We start from the raw sequence: 17,224 nt of genomic DNA, 5'->3' as shown, positions 1-17,224 counted from the left end.
TTATTGGTTGTGCTTAGGCGCCTTTTAAAAGGTTACAGAGCAGCGGTTTCTGGGAAGCAGCTCTTTAGCCCCAGGGTTTGTGCTTCCCACTTTGTGGTGAGTAGGGCGCTCCATGGCCTGGCCCTGGCGGTCTGTGTGGCTAAGGGTGCTGTATGGGGTCTTTTCTCCCTTAGAGTGCCCTATAAGTGATCAGAAGCACCCGGGGTGAAGAGTGATTTTTTTTTTAAACTTACCTGGAGGAACGAAAAAGAAGTCTCCCTTCTTTAAAATACGCTCCGATTTGTATATATTCACTTGCACAACTCCTTGTTCAACATAGTAAATCTACAAATAATGAAGACACAGAATCTTACAATATTTCTAAAACATACAGTCATTACAAGTTAAGCAAGGACTGATTATTTGAAAAGTAAAGATTTGCTTTTGCGCTGTCGCATTCCAAGTGCAGCGGCATTTATTTTCATTGACAGCTCTAGGAGGTCTTGTTTTCTGTGGGATGCAATCTAGTCCCCATTTATCCCATTTCTGGGAACATTTAATATTTTGATTGCTTTTTCATTCCATTTTTTTTCTAGAGGCAAGGTTAATAAAATCTGCAATTCTAGCGTGAGTTTTTACAGCACTCATCATGCAGTATATGTTAAATTCATTCTGCAGACCAGTACCAGTATGTCAAAACCAAATTTATAGCTTGGTTTTTTGCAACTTTTTAAAAACCTGTGTTTTTGTTTTTCTGCATACAAAGACCCCTAACATTTTCCTTTTCTTTGTCAACGAAGCTGTGCAAGGGTTTATTTTGCGGGAGGAGTCGTACTTTGTTTCTAAAATATTTTATTGAATCATAGTGGTACCTCAGGATGCGAGTGCCTCAGCTTGCGAGTTTTTTGACTTGCGGGCAGGCTCTCTCCCAAATTTTTGCTCTGATTTATGAGTAAAAAGTTGGGGTACGAGCCTGCTTGCAAGTCAAAAAACTCGCAACCTGAGGCTCAGGGGGGTCTATACTCACCTATCGCCAGCATTTCATCCTCGCGATGGTCTGCGGCGCTGCTGCAGGCTGTCGCAACCTCCTCCACGCCGATAGAGCATTGCTTTCTGGATGCCGGGCTTGAATGCCCCGCCTCCAGCAAGTTAATGCTCTGAGTGGTTAACTCAGCGCCATGTCAGCCAATGAAAACCGGCGCTGGGTTAACCACTCACAGCCATTCAATGGCATCATGGCTTTCAGAACAGACATTTAGCTTGAAGGTGTTTTAGGCCCCATTGCACACTTGTAGAGCCCTTGAGCAGCCAAAACGACAGAGAACCCCCACAAATGATCCCATTTTGAAAACTAGACCCCTTAACAAATTCATCTAGGGGTGTACTGTGTATTTTGACCCCACAAGTCTTAAATGAATCTAAGCAAAGCAGAAGGAAAAAGTATGATTTTCGTTTTTTTTGCAATTGTGTCATTTTAAATAGTTTTTTTTTTTTTTTTTTGTACAGCACACATATGAATGAAGACTTTCACCTCAAAATGGATACCTGTTTGTCCCGTTTTCAGAAGAATACCCGTTGTGACCCTAATATTATGTCCTTATGCACAACAGGGCCCAAACCAAAAGGAGCATTAAACTGCAACCGTTTAACTTTTACGTGATCGCCATTAACCATTGGATAACAGCGATCATGTGACCGGAGACCGCCCACTCTGGCCCTCGATCATTGCTCCAGGCTCTTGGCTACCTTTAGTAGCCTGGAGCAAGGACTTTTAAAATTTTAATTTCCCAGGTCCTCCCCAGCTTTCCAAGCCCTTCGGTGCACATGCCCAACATGTGACTTCTGTCGCGCATGCGCAGAAAGTGACATAGGGTCCTGGAAGGACCAGAATGTCGCGGGACATCAGAGGACGGGGTGAGAACTTTCAATTCCCTTTATGGATCCGTTCCATGAGGGGAGCTGAATCTTTAACTTTTATTTGCTTTTTTTTTTTACACTTTTATGCGATCTCCCTTTATACATACCCAGACGCTGCAGAACGTGAATGTACATCCTATAACGTTAAAGGGTTAAAGCCGAGAGGCTTGTCTGCCAAGAGGCAAGTAGACATGGTAAGGGGGAACAGTTTACCCAAAACCATAGCGAAAAGATTGATTACCTGCCTCCAGGAGAGACCTCACCCCGGAGCACGTCCCACCACGTATGAGATGTCGATCCTAAGATATTGCATCCCCTGAAACAGTTTGGAGGGGTGTTTGGATAATATTTAGCCATAATCGAGGGGACTGGCTCGGTTCTATGTCGAATTTTAAATGAGTATTCGAGTACTTGGTGACTACCTTTTGAGATGAATGTACAACAATGCTGCCATCAGGGTAGGGAGAGAGAAATATTTAGGTCCGATTCCCAGCGCTGCATGAATAGAAGTTTAGCTCCCGATGGGGATTGGTTCATGTTGAGCGATATCGTGGCACGTTTGCAGTGGGGACCACATACAGATTCTCTCGAAGGCCGTAGTGGTAGTAGGGTCCACCAAGGATCAGAGGAAGCTGTATATCTGCCACATTTCAAACCAAAGATGTTCTGGGATTGACTATTTTCTGACGATTGTTGTGGTGTGAGGAGTTTGCAATGTGGCATAAAATAGTATAGTAAGGTCATGCCTCTAGTCCGCCTCCATGGGAAACTGTCTTTCTGGGAGCTCAGGGAAAATGCTTGCTTAGAGATAACCCGTAGCAGGGGAAGGAGAGATGACATCATAGAGTATTTAAACCTATTTCTCCTCCAAATCAAAAAAAGGTGGTGGGTTAGCGCTGATAGATGTTGAACAGTTGTGGGTTTCATATTTTTGTTCCAAAAGACTGCCCCAAGTTCAACAGGAGCCAGAAGGGAAGCCTCCAGATCTACCCGTAAAGGTCTCCTTGGACCTGCAAATATGGGACGGATTTGTGACAGCTGAGCTGCCGAAAAATATTTTCTCAGGTTTGGGACTGATGGTCCTCCAACTTGCTTATGGTAATGCATAACTCTGGTTATGGTTTTTTTGTTCCTCCATATAAAATGGTAGATGATTTGCTGCATTTCCTTCAGATCAGTTGTGGGGACATCGATGCGTAAACATCTAAAAAGATATAGCAGGTGGAGCAGTACTGTCATTTTTACTGAATGAATGCATCCTATCCATAAAAGGGTAGGTTGATACCATCTCTTCATTTCTGACTTAAGGGAGGCAAATAATGAGGGAGGGGGGGGGGGGGGGGGTTCCATTTATATAGTGCATCTAAGGAGGAGGTAAGGTTATTGTGCAGGTAGGTAATGTAATGTGAGGAGGATTTAAATCCAAAATTGAACTCTATGCGTTTCTGCATGTGTGGGAGAAAATTATAGAAGAGGGCTTCTGTTTTATTCATATTTACTATTAGGTCCAAGGCTTATATTTCAAGCCCTACAACCACCCAAAAACAGGGTGGGGCTTATTTTCGGGGGAAACAGGGTATGGGTGACCATCGGTGCTGACAGTGTGCTGCTCCATAGCAAAGGCAAGACTGAGGTGCTCACCCCTAGGTTTTCAAACACTAACACGGCTGTCATCAGTGCCAAAACTAAACTATTCATTGCTGAAGATAACCCCCATTCCACTCTGTAGCGTCTAGCTTCGTTATTCATGACATCACTGCAAACAGAGGCGATGGTTGGTGCCTATTGCATGTACTGCCTTAGACACCATGAGACCAAATCTCCTTCAGCCAAGCGACTGCAAATGGATCCAACGAACACAGAGGCTTGTATTGATGGTGCCATTTGTCTCTTGATGACGGACAACAAAACTGCTGGTGCTGCACGTGCTCCCTAATGGCGGTCTGTCAAAAGAGTCCTGAGCTCAGTCACCTTGTGTGCTTGCCTTCATGCATCCACTGGTCGCAACAACATCCTGGTCAGAAAAGGCCAAGGGGGCGGGCAATTTGTCAATACATCCATCCAGCTGCTTGCATTCCATTAATGCACCCTCTCCCAAACTCTGTCAACCAGGAGAAATCTCTTGGATGGTACTGTAGAGGCGTCTAGTGGTCAACAAGCGGAAGAAGAGGTCACTACACAAAGGGAGCCTCCGAGAGCCTTTTATAGGCCAAGGGGGAAACCACTTTTAGGGCCTCCGATGACAAGATCGTTCATCTAATCACACAGTTCTAATTTGCAAATCCGTTTGAGATGTAACTACATGCTGGGTGTAGTAGCAAAACGACAACTCCTTGTTTTGTTTACAAACTATATTTAATTCAGCTCACAACTACCGTATCTGCCAAGCTATAGGCTGGGTTCACACGGGGCGGATTCCTGCTGGAAATCCCGCGGTTTGGCCGCAGCAAAAACCGCAAGATTTCCGCCGGGAGAACCGCCGCGGAAAAACCCATGGCGGCTTTGAAGCGGCCCAGCCGCTCGCTCTTCCGCTGCGGCCAGCGCTCCCACAGAGGAGAGCGCGGCCGCGGCGGAAATATAAAACAAAAATAGACATGCTGCATATTCTGAAACCGCGGCTGCGATCGCCGCAGCCGCGGTTCCAGCCTGACTTACCGCAGCAGATTGGCCGTCCCGTGTGGACGAGATTTCTGAGAAATCTCGTTCACGTGGCTGGCTAATCCCGAGATTAGTGGCCGCAGGCGGAATTTCCGCGGCAAATCCGCCCTGTGTGAACCCAGCCTTACTGTGAATAACTATAAGACGTTGTTAAACAATGTATTAGCTGTTCACACTTCTCTACTTACTTTTTTCTTTACCCACCTTAATTTCATAAAAGTAATTGCACGCTTCACTCTTTCTTTTCGGGGCAATTCTTAACCTCCCAGTGGTAAAGATACCATTGTTGAAACTATTCCAGTATGAGCAGCAATCATTGCCAACAAACTTGCTGCTGTCACTTTGGGCAATACATTCTGTAAAAAGACAAAATAAACAAAGTAAGCAAACTTTAAAATTAGAGTTGTGTTAGGGGTCCTGCTCACGGAGCCTGCGTTCGCACCGCGAATCCGCAGCAAATATCGCCCAATATTTACTATGGAGATCTGCTGCTTCCTCCACACGAGTGTGAATTAATTGTGATTTCTACTCATTAAGAAAAAATTGCAGCATGCTCCATTTTTGTGTAGATTTCACACAGACTGCTTCCTTTGAAGACAATGGAAGCCATTCGACCCACGCCCAGTCAGCAATATTGCGGACAGGTAGTAGATTTTGCGTTGTCGCCTGACGGCACGGGGTAAAAGAAAAAATCTATATTGCGTATGTGCGACGGCGAGCTGCCCGGTCCGTCCGCAGTACAGATTCTTCAGCGACAGAGCAGGTATGTGGGGACACCGCTATTGCCAGAGCTGGATGTTGCAAGAGTGAAAAAAGGATCGCCCCACTCCTATCCATCAAGAATTCAGCAGGCAGGCTCACTACACAGATGCCTTCACCCTGTACTAGTCATCCCTACTCTAAAGGATACAAGAAACTCCATACTTTCATTATAAAGCTGTGCACCACCATACATTGCTTCCCTCATTTCTGCCCACCATTCCACCAATGCTGTCTGCAAGTTCCTCCAAACCTTCCACTGCTGTCTTCCAGGCTTCTCTTGAGCTACATCAGTTCTCCAATATGTGTTACCCCAAAATAATTAAGCGAAATCACAAATGCCCACAGTTTTAGAAACACATCTCTTTAGGGAGACCCATCACATCCCCTAATCGCTTCTACATTCTAGCAGTATCATTAATTGGGATGATGTCCTCATAAATTACAGTACAGACGACAAATGGGAAAAGCTTAAAAACATCCTAACCACCTCATGTGAGCATTTCATACCCTTTAAAAAAAAAAAAGAACTAAAAGTAGAAGGAAACCAATGTGGCTCCACAAGACTGTTAGGGGGCAATAAACGAAAAAAAGAAAAGCTTTTAAATTACTAAAACAAGAAGGCAGCAAAGAAGCACTAAAATCATACAGGGAAAAAAAACAAATCATGTAAAGCAAAGATCAAAATTGCTAAGGAGGAGGCAGAAAGACTGATCGCCAAAGAGAGCAAAAACAATTCAATTATAATAGTAAAGGATTTGCACTGAAAGCACTGGCCCTTCAACAAATTATGCAGGGGAAACCATAGAAGACGATGCGGAGAGGGGGAATAAGTCGTTTTTTTTTTTTTCGTGTATTCACGAAAAAAAAAAAAAAGAAATGTCACATGAGATGCAGGGAAATAAAACGAACCCTCCGTTACATATTGCATACCTAACACAGGAGGAAGTGCAGAGCCGGTTAAAGAGGATTAAAAAAAAAATATTCGAAAAAACAGCCGGGCCCAGGTGGAATACACCCAAGGGTTCTAAGGGAACTAAGTGACGTGATAGCTAGACTGCTATTTCTTATATTTATGGACACTATTGAGACCGGGGTTGTACCACTGGATTGCACATTGCCAATGTGCTTCCAATATACAAAGAGGGGACTAAAAGAGAGCCTGGTAACTACTTCCACTTCAATAATTGGAAAAATATTCGAGGGATTTCTGAGAGACGCTATCCTAGAATACCTCAAGGAGAACAACAGTATAACTCCTCACCAGCATGAGTTCATGAGGCGTCGATCATGTCAGACCAATCTGATCAGCTTCTACGATGAAGTAAGCTCTAAGCTGGACCTGGGAGAGTCTATTGATCTCGTATATCTGGATTTCTCTAAAGCATTTGATACCGTGCCGCATAATAGGCTAATATATAAAAGGAGACAGCTCGGACTGGCCGAAAACGTATGTATCTGGGTAAAGAATTGGCTCAAAGATAGAAAGCAGAGGGGGGTAATAAATGGTTTATACTCTGATTGGGCCACCGTTGCTAGTGGGGTGCCACAGGGCTCAGTACTAGGCCCTATTCTGTTTAATATATTTATCAATGACCTGATAGAGGGGCTGCACAGCAAAATATCAATATTTGCAGATGATACAAAATTATACAAGATAATTAATACAACATAGGACAATGTACGGCTAGAAATGGACCGAGATAAGCTAGGGGCTTGGGCAGAAAAATGGTAAATGAAGTTCAATGTTGATAAATGTAAGGTTTTGCACATGGGCAGGAGGAACGGATGTCACCAATATACACTAAATGGGGTACGGCTAGGGAAAAGTGATATGGAAAAATACGGGGGCTGGTACTAGTTGACTGTAGACTTACCTGGAGCAATCAATGCCAGTCAGCTGCTGCAAAAGCAAATAAAGTCATGGGGTGCATTAAAAGAGGCATAAGGGCGAGGGGCGAGAACATTATCCTCCCACTATATAAGGCCCTTGTCAGGCATCACATGGAATACTGCACACAGTTCTGGTCACCGCTGCTCAGGAAAGATGTTACAGTGCTGGAGGGGGTTCAAAGAAGGGTAACTAAATTAATAAACAAATTGGGAGGACTGGAATAGCCAGAGAGGCATCAAAACTGTGATTATTCACCCTGGGAAAAAGACGGCTAAGTGGCGATCCAATAACTATGTAGAAATACATGAGGGGACGATACAAGGATCTCTCCCATGATCTGTTTATACCAAGGACTGCGACGGTAACAAGAGGGCATCCGCTACGTCTAGAAGAAAGCAGGTTTCATCACCAACACAGAAGGGGGTTCTTTACTGTAAGAGCAGTGAGCCTGTGGAACTCTCTGCCTGAGGATGTGGTGATGGCAAAATCCATAAAGGAGTTTAAGAGGGAACTAGATGCCTTTCTAGAGCGCTACGCTATTACAGGATATAAACATTAGGTGACCAGCGGGGTTGCTGACCTCAAATGTTGATCCAGGATTACTCTGGCTGCCATTATGGAGTCAGGAAGGAATTTTTTTCCCTCCAAATGAGCTAAATTGACTCGTTGAATTTTTTTTTTTTTGCTGTCCTCTGGACCAATAAGGGGGGGTTGAAACTGGCTAAACTAGATGGACATTGTCTTGAAATTCAGTCTAACATTACAGTCAAATTGTTTACTAGTTTTTTATTTGTACCCCCTGATTTGTGGAGTGCTGTGGACTACGTTGCCGCTATATAAAGATTATTATGGATCACTGCCCATCCCCAATATTAATGCGATAAGGCTGCGGGTCAGATGCTACTGTAAGCGAGACAATCCGAGCTCAACTGAATATACACACAGAACACATTCATGTTTAGAAGGCATTTTAAAACAAGACAAAGGTTTGTTCTGTATGTAGGTAGAGCTACGATACTAGCGTTCGTGTAAAGCTCAATAGCAAAAGCGTAAAACAGTTTAACCCCTTAAGGACCTGGACCTTTTTTTCCTCCCCAATTTAAAACAAAAAAAAAACACAGCTTTTTTTATCCATCGATGTAGCGGTCTGAGGGCTGTTTATTGGGGGCGAGTTGTATTTTTCTGTGGCATTATATAATGTGCTGAAAAACATTTTAAAAATTCTAAATGGAGGGAAATTGAAAAAAAAACGAAATTCCACCATCTTTGGGTGCGTCTTGTTTCTACGGCATACATATTGCAGCACAAATGACATTACTATTCTATGGGTCCGTACAATTACTACGATACCAATGTTTAGATAGTATTTTTTTTAGTGCTACTTTTAAAATATAAAACAGCTTTGGAAAAATTAAAAAATTTTCTGCCGCCATCTTCTGCCATCTAATTATTTTTCTGTCGACAAGGTTGTGCGAAGGCTCACTTTTTGTGGGACGTACTGTAGTCTATATTGCCACCATTTTGGAGTACTAATTACTTTTTGATCACTTATTACTAGAGATGAGCGAACGTACTCGGTAAGGGCGATTTCGCAATTGAGCACCGGGATTTTCGAGTACTTCACTACTCGGGTGAAAAGTACTCGGGTGCGCTGTGGGTTGCAGCGGGGAGTGGGGGGGGGGGGGGGGGGAGAGGGCTCCCCCTCTGTTCCCCGCTGCTACCCCCCACTCCCCTCTGCAACCCCCCGCCCCACAGCGCACCCGAGTACTTTTCACCCGAGTAGTGAAGTACTCGAAAATCGCGGTGCTCGATTGCGAAATCGCCCTTACCGAGTACGTTCGCTCATCTCTACTTATTACATTTTTTTTCTTGGAGTCGGGGTGACAGAAAAACAAAAACAAACAAAAAAAACAACGAATTGCAATTCTGGCACTTTTCTGATGACATTCACTGTGCTGGCTAAAAAATGCGTTTGTTTAAGGCCTCCTTCACATTGCTACAAATCGCATGTATGTGAAACCCATGGTTTCCTATGCTACAAAACGACACACAAACCTCGCAGGTCCGGCGATATGCCCACGACACGCGAGGTTTTGTAGCCCATGTTTCCCTATGGAGCCTTCCTCTCTGTTGCATTGTATCGCACGAAAATGCGATTTGCATGCGATGCAACTTTGACAGTAGCAAATGCTACTGTCAAAGCTATAATCTAAGTCCTAACTACCGGTAAAAAAAATACACATACATCACCTTAGACGAGCTGTCAGCCTGGCCACAGCTTCTCCCCAGGTCCCAGCACTGATCATCTTCTCTTTTGGCCGGGGATTCAAAAATCCCTGCCTCCTGGGAGCGCTGGCTGTGATTGGCTGACACTTAGCCAATCACAGCAAGTACTCGGTGAATGGCAGGGATTGAACCACTCACAGCCATTCTTCGAGCACTGGCTGTGATTGGCTAAGTGTCAGCCAATCACAACCAGCGGTTACAGCAGTCAGGGATTTTTCAATCCCTGGCCAGAAGATGAAGATCAGTGCCAGGACCTGGGGAGAAGCTGCGGCGGCGCCCCAGACAGCGTAGAAGAGGTGATGTATAATTTTCTTTTTTTTTCTCATTTAGTTACAGCTTATTTTCGGAGTAGGGCTTATATTTCAAGCCCCCCTGAAAATCCTTGCACGTGATGCTACAAAGTCGCACGATTTTGTAGCGTCATATGCGACTTTGTAGCACTACAAAATCGCAGTATTGTTGCGAGAAAATCGCAGCGATATTGCATGGTGCAGCGATGCGACATCGCTGCAATTTTCTAGCAGCGATGCGGTGTCGCCCGTGTGAAGGAGGCCTTAGAGATCGGACTTTTATGGACGCAACGATTTTAAAAATTATAAATAAGGAAGAAGTTGTTTGTTTTAACTTATTACCTTTTATTTTTTTCTATTAACCCTTTCCAATCCACTGTCTGACGTCTAAAGACATCCTGATTGAAGGCTGCACAGCTCCGATGTTGGAAGACGTCCGGCAGGGTATTCTTACTGTAGATTACTGGCCACTCTGTTGTCGGGGGCTTCTCCAGCATGTCACATACCGCAATACTGGCTCTAGCCAGCAGATGGTGCCATTGCATAATGGAAGAAAGAGAAAACCCCCTAGGAAACCCTGAATCCAAAATTGGATTGCAAAGGGTTAAAATGTTTTAAAATTAACTTTCACATTTTTAATTTTCTTGATTTTTTTTTAGTCCCCATAAGGGACATGAACTTGCAAAGGTTTGATCGCTCCTGCAGTAGATGTAATGCCATAATCTTTACGTAATACCGCAATCGGACAGGCAGTCTATCAAGCCACGCCACAGGCCCCCAGCCTGAAATGGCAACCCCACAGCACCCTGCCATCTCATCTCGGGGGGCCGTCTGGAACCCCGAAACATTGATCGGGGGTATTTAAATAATCCTTGTCAATCTTGACAGCAGTAACAGCTCCAATCAGCGGTGGTACTTATCTGAGCTCTTATGGGTGGGTGTCAGCTGTAAGAAACAGCCAGCACCTGCATTGTATGGAGTGGGATCGATGCCCCTCCCCCACCGCAGATTCCCAAACTATACTAACCCCAAACCTCTATGACGTAAATGTACGAGGGGAGCGATAAGGAGTTAAGTACACAGTACCTCCACAGTGAAATTAGAGGAAGTTCACAAAAACACATACAAATCAACGAGCACCAGCAGTGGCTTCAGCCTACATAACTTACACTTACTGGAGGTACAATTACATCAGGGCTTCTCAGAAACTACTAAAGAGGGGAGCAAGTCTGAGTCAGTAACAGTACCCAGAGAAGATAAAAGGCAGATCCCCATTGGGAAGGGGATCCTTAGACAAAAAAAAAAAAGAAATCAGACATGAACGCGATTTCAAACTGCGCCGTCCAGCGACGCAATTGAACGAACGTCTGCGATGCCCCATTGATTTCAGGGGTAAAAGCACCTGTATGAGAGAGGCCTTAGAATGGAGACTGTCCCAGAGGAACCAAGGATAATGAAGGAAGATCCTCAGGGTGAGGATCCTGAAATATTAGAGCTCACTTCTGGTGTAGGGCACTGTCCAGCAAAAATTTGGATAGTCTCCAGACATTCTTGTACAGTTTAGTAGGTGGAAAATTGGTGTCCCTCTGGTCGTTTTAAGGCTACTACTGCCTTGCTTACCAGTGGATCATGGGGTCCCTTCTCCACCAAACCTCTGAGCTGGATGCCGCAGGGTCAAAGTTAAAGTTATCATGTGATCAAACATTTTTTTAATGAAAAGTATGCTCCATTAGATTCAAAACAAGTCCAAGATGAACGTTCTACCATAAGTAGAAGCAAAGAATTTTGGTTTTTTTTTTTACCTGGCGAGCATTAATCTCACATTTTTCAACCCTCGTTGTATGAATACTATGTATCACTGAGGGCTACAGCTCCACATCTGAAAGTCACTTTATGCCCTCTACCATCCTACGAAATTTCATGTATATCTGAGATGCTTGGCTGGGGCGCTGTAATGATTTGGCATAGAATGACCCATGAGTATGCAAACTGTATGGGAAGGAACGATCATTAACACGATTGCTTGTCTCCATACAGTCCACATCACAGTTGGAATCACACCAGTTTACAAGAGAGGATGTGCTGCCAACAAAGGATGGGTTTTATGTTTACATAAAGGAAGTGATCAGCCAAGAAAGCATTTGCTGGACGATCGCTGGGATACTTACACGGGGCAGTGATCGGGAACGTTCGTTCAGCCAAGCATCAGCCTGTTGTCCATCACCAAACAAATAGATTTAAATATCTAAAAAAAACAATCCCCCTGATTGCACTGGTTTTCCAAGGACAGAAGGTTGCATCACCCACAGCTCATCAGGCATCAAGCAGACTATAACCAGCTTTAGTCAATATACAGAAGAATGATCACTAACTTCTATGCAATGTACTCAGTCATTAACAGTAGCTGCCGTTATGTATACTAAAAGCAGTTACATACCGAGAAGTGCATCACTTTTTGTATCAGGGTCAAAGACAATCAAATAGCGCTTCAATAACTCTTCATGCTTCTCTATGGAAAACAGATAAAAAAAATCATATATTATTTCTACACAGTTAGTATAAGCCATGTTTTAGAATAATAAATTAGCTTAAAAAAAGTTGACTTCTGTCTTGTGCTACAATAAATATTTAAAAAGAGATATGAAACCGATATGCAGTCACTAACTACTCAATAGTTAGACTAACTACCCTAATATTAACATAAATATTCACCAAATACCGCAGCCAGCTAAGAGCAATTTACATTTTAAGTTCCCACAATCTGCACTGTGGGTAGTTCAGTGCACGAGGAATTGTTACAGACGTCCACCCTAATGGTACATTCATACAAAGCACATGTGTTGCAGAAATTACTGCCATGGTTTCATTCATCTGAATAGGGCTAGCTACAAACCATGCAATAGGCTGCAGAAATAATACAATTCAGTTGCATTGGATATACACTTGTGGGAAAAAACAATCAAGCACCTAGGAAAGAGTTGAAGTTCAGATATGTAAATGATGAGAGTCGTGATGATTAGATGAACAGTCTTACCATCGGAGGCCCTAAAAGTGGTTCCCCCCTTGGCCTATAGGAGGCTCTCAGAGGCTCCTTGTGTGTAGTGACCTCTTCTTCCGATTGTGTAGAGCTTGTTGACCACTAGACGCCTCTATGACTCCAAGAGACTTCGCCCAGTTAACTGTGGAATGTGAGCAGCTGGATGGTCGTATCGACAACTTGCCTGCCACCGGGTCCGTTCTGACCAGACTGTTAGCAGGTGTTGGGACCAGTGGATATGAGAGGGCACACAAGGTGACCGGGCTTAGGACGCGCCCTGCAAACTACCGGTAGAGAGGATCGCCTGGTGGTCCGACAAGTACGAGCAGCTCCAACTGTTTCACCATCCAGAGACTGGTGGCACCATCGTTACAGCCCTCTCTGTTGGATCCAGTTCCTGGTGATTAGCTGAAGGAAATGGTGTCTCACAATGCCCATTATGTGTCGGGTGTTTGACACCCACCCACCGTCACCTCAGCTTGCAGTGGTGTCGTGAATGACGACATTGGACTGCTATGGAGTTAAACCAGGCTGTCTACAGCAACGAATCCAGGTTTAGTTTGGGCACTGACAACAGTTGCGTTCATGTCTGGAAACCGCACACACAAGGGTATCACAGGCCTCTAAACATGCAACACTTCCACGCTCTGCCCGGTCACCACATTTATCACCAATGGAACATTTATGGGAAGCAAACTTCGACAGCTTACAAAGTTGCTGCAATTGAGCCTCTAGATCATGCAAACTTGTATCGATATGACATAGAATTATGCTACTAAAACACCTACTGAACTACCTTCATGCAACAAGTAACAGTGATTTGCACCAAAAATGCAGGACTGCTTAGATCTGTGCTGCAGTCACCCGTCTATCAGCATCTACCATGGGCACAATTTGGTGGTCTTCGTGTGGCGGCGTCCTTCTGCGTGAACCTGTGCCAGGTCTGCGGGGAAGGGAGCCTTCCTGCGAGAGTAACCATTCTTTATACTGACATCGCATTAGAGCCAGTCCTTCGGGAGATTTCACAATACAATGCTCCCTTTTTGAGCTTGTAATTTATCCGACCGCCTTTAAAGTCAAACGTTTCGGTGCATGGCGTTCAAACTCAAACAATTTGGCATGCCTAGTCACCAACAATCTATATCTACTGCTATACTGAATGTATGCAAATTAGATATTTTTGTATTTTGGATTGTGTATGTATGTATGTATGTATGTATGTATGTATGTATGTATGTATTTATTTCATACCTAGGTAATCCAAATTGATCGCAAGTGGCTCCACTGGTTCAGCAAACGAAATTGCTTTTTGGCGTGTCACAGGCCCGCTTTGACTGTTGATACATTTAACGCAATTGTTTATTACATGGTAAAAAGGAGGAAGAAACTACAATTAGAAAACACTGCTGACCAAAATAGTTAATTTTTAGAGTTTAAAAGAATGGTATTGAAAGTTACAGCAAGAAAAGGTGGGAAAAAGTTAGTATAGCTGCATCTTAGTACACAAACACTCAGCTGTAATGCTCTACTGAGAGCGCCTAGATAATCTAAACACATTTTTACCAACCACGGCTAAGGCCTTATGCACGCGGCCGTGACAGTTAAGGAGCAGAATCCGCAGTTTTCTCTGTCCACAGGGTATAGAACACAGCTTAACAGATGAGACTCCTCCCAGCAATTCAGAGAAAATGCGAAATCCCAGACAGCCTGCAGAGCGGAAAAATAGTAGAGGAGCGCGCACACACAAACAGAAACCTCCTGCTCTGTACCACTTACTTTTCAGCACGACTAGTCTCATTATGGTCATTAAAGGGGTTATTGGACTTTAAAAAATAAATTAAGAACAGTTTGAATGAAACAAAAAAAAAAAAAAAGGGACCAGTACTCATTTCTGCAGTACCCTGTTGTACCGTTACTAGCTTGGATACAAGATTTGATACGGTTGGGAATGGAATTTCTAATACCCTGTTGTACCCCCTTTAGCTTGGATACAAGATGTGATATGGACAGGCATGGAGGCTCTAGTACTCTGTTGTACCCACTTTATTTACAAGTGACAAGCATGCGAGCGCGGCAATCAATCAATGAGGGCAGTGGCCCCATACTGATACTACGGACATCACCAGTGATAGAAACCATGATACCAAGAGTATGGCATGTGACTCCTATGACCATCCAGTGTATACTGCTTGTACTTTTCCTCCAGTGTACATGACACAGGACAGTGATTTTTTTATATCATTGTTTTCTGGTGGGTGAATATTGACTATAGGTGCTTTAATACTGAAGGTTTACTTTAAGTATTATATTTGAAAACATCAAATCTTTTCAATTCTATTGTTCTTATGTAGAGATGAGCGAGCGTACTCGGAAAAGCACTACTCGCTCGAGTAATTGGCTTTATCCGAGTATCGCTGTGCTCGTCCCTGAAGATTCGGGTGCCGGCACGGAGCGGGGAGCTGCAGGGGAGAGCGGGGAGGAACGGAAGGGAGATCTTTCTCTCCCTCTCTCCCGCCCGCTCTCCCCTGCTCCCCGCTGCGACTCACCTGTCAGCCGCAGCGGCACCCGAATCTTCAGGGACGAGCACAGCGCTACTCGGATAAAGCACATTACTCGAGCGAGTAGTGCTTTTCCGAGTACGCTCGCTCATCTCTATTCTTATGCCATCATACAATTACTTACAAGACTGAGTCTTCGTTGCTGTGGTCAGCAGGACACGGTGTGTTAATATTCTTCATCTTAGACTTCCTTTTTCTGTAGAAAAGAGAGACAATAGGGTCATTTTTATTGTTAAAAGAAAAAAGGTCAACATAATTGCAGTTGTGAAGAAGATTATGAAGGCCAAACATATTTGTCTGAGCACTAGAACAAACCATATGACTACAACATTATCCCCTTAGTGACCAGCCCATATTTTGGGATCAAGCAATTGTCTTCGTCACATTACAAGAGATACAACTTGTTGACATAACTATGTTTCGGGTTTTTTCCCCATACCAACTGTATGTTGCATACCTTATTATGGGTGGGCAGAAGCCGAGGGGAGCCGCTCGGCAGACATTTCTCCCTATGGCCAACAACTTTTAAAACTCTGTCTCAGTGTTGCAAGGTAAGAATCTACTGGCAATTCCCTTTAACCCCTTGAGTGGCGGGTTTCTTACCACCCTGTAGAGCCCACCAGGGCAGGTTTTTTAAATGGGCCAATCATTTAATTTCAACTAATTTTGCAGTCGCGTTCCAAGAGCCATAACTTTTTCATTTTTTCATTGACACAGCCATATGAGGGCTTGTTCTTTGTGGGACAAGTTGTAATTGTGCATTTTTGGGTATATATAATGTATTGCATAACTTTTGTTATAAAAAAATATAGGGAGATTGAGGGGGGGGGGGGGAAATTCTGCCAGTTTTTTGGATTTCATTTTTACGGCATTCAGCGTGCAGAATAAATGTGATAACATTATTCTCTGAGTCACACGATTCCGGCGATACCAAGTTTATACAGTTTTTTAATGTTTTGCTATTTTTGTACATTTAAAACATTTTTTTTTCTTGAAGGTTTGCTTTTGTGTCGCCACATTCCAAGAGCCGTATTATTTTTTTTTTCCATTGCCAGCGCTCTAGAAGGCCTTGTTTTTTTGCAGGATGATCTCCAGTCTTCATTTATCTATTTTTTAGGAACATGTAAAATTTTGATCGCTTTTTATTTGGCAAGATTAACAAAATCTGTAATTCTGGCCTATTTTTTTATTTTTTTTCACTGCATTGTCTGAGCAGTATAAATTATATATTAAAGTAATTCTACAGGCCAGTACGGTTATGCCAATACCAAATTGTAATAGTTTTTTTTTTTCCTTTTTCACGACTTTTCACAGTTTAAAAAAAGAAAAAGTAATAAAAAGTTTAAAATCCCCCCCCTTTTGTCATATGTATAATAAAAAAAATCTAAACCATAAAAGAAAAATACATATTTGGTATCACCGCGTCCGTAAATGTCCGATCTATCAAAGTAGTGCATTATTTACCCCGCATGGTGAACGTCGTCTGAAAAAAAATAAAGAATGCCACAAATGCACTTTTTCTGTCTCCCAGAAAAAATTAAATAAAAAGCAATCAAGAAGTCGTATGTATTCCGAATTAGCACTAATGTAAACTACAGGACATCTCGGTAAAATTAGCCCTTGCTGAACTACGTCGACAGAAAAATAAAAAAGTTATTGCACGCAGAAAATGCAGCAAAAATAATTTAAAAAAATTAAATGCCTTTGAAAAAAATACAAGTACTACAGCAAAAAAAAAAAAAACTATACAAGTTTGGTATCGTAGTAATCATACTGACCCATAGAATAAAGTTATCAGGTCATTATTGTTGCAGTTTGTGTGCCGTAGAAACAAAACGCACTGAAA

At 43.2% G+C, this 17,224-nt stretch overlaps 1 protein-coding gene across 4 annotated transcripts in view; it reads right to left on the bottom strand.

Moving 5' to 3' along the window:
- CENPC (centromere protein C) overlaps positions 1-17,224 on the bottom strand; it is an 89,086-nt gene that overhangs the window by 3,414 nt on the left and 68,448 nt on the right. For all 4 annotated transcript variants that reach the window (XM_066574293.1, XM_066574295.1, XM_066574294.1 and 1 more), the window contains exons 21-25: positions 15,503-15,574; positions 14,072-14,154; positions 12,221-12,292; positions 4,759-4,910; positions 234-324 (exon numbers count right to left, since the gene is read on the bottom strand). In XM_066574293.1, the coding sequence (XP_066430390.1) occupies positions 234-324; positions 4,759-4,910; positions 12,221-12,292; positions 14,072-14,154; positions 15,503-15,574 (470 nt within the window). The remainder of the gene's footprint in view (positions 1-233; positions 325-4,758; positions 4,911-12,220; positions 12,293-14,071; positions 14,155-15,502; positions 15,575-17,224) is intronic.

This window comes from Eleutherodactylus coqui, chromosome 7, assembly GCF_035609145.1.
Source record: "Eleutherodactylus coqui strain aEleCoq1 chromosome 7, aEleCoq1.hap1, whole genome shotgun sequence".
Classification (NCBI taxonomy): domain Eukaryota; kingdom Metazoa; phylum Chordata; class Amphibia; order Anura; family Eleutherodactylidae; genus Eleutherodactylus; species Eleutherodactylus coqui.
The sequence above is the reverse complement of the archived record's forward strand: the minus strand, read 5'-3'. Positions and strand labels throughout refer to the sequence as shown.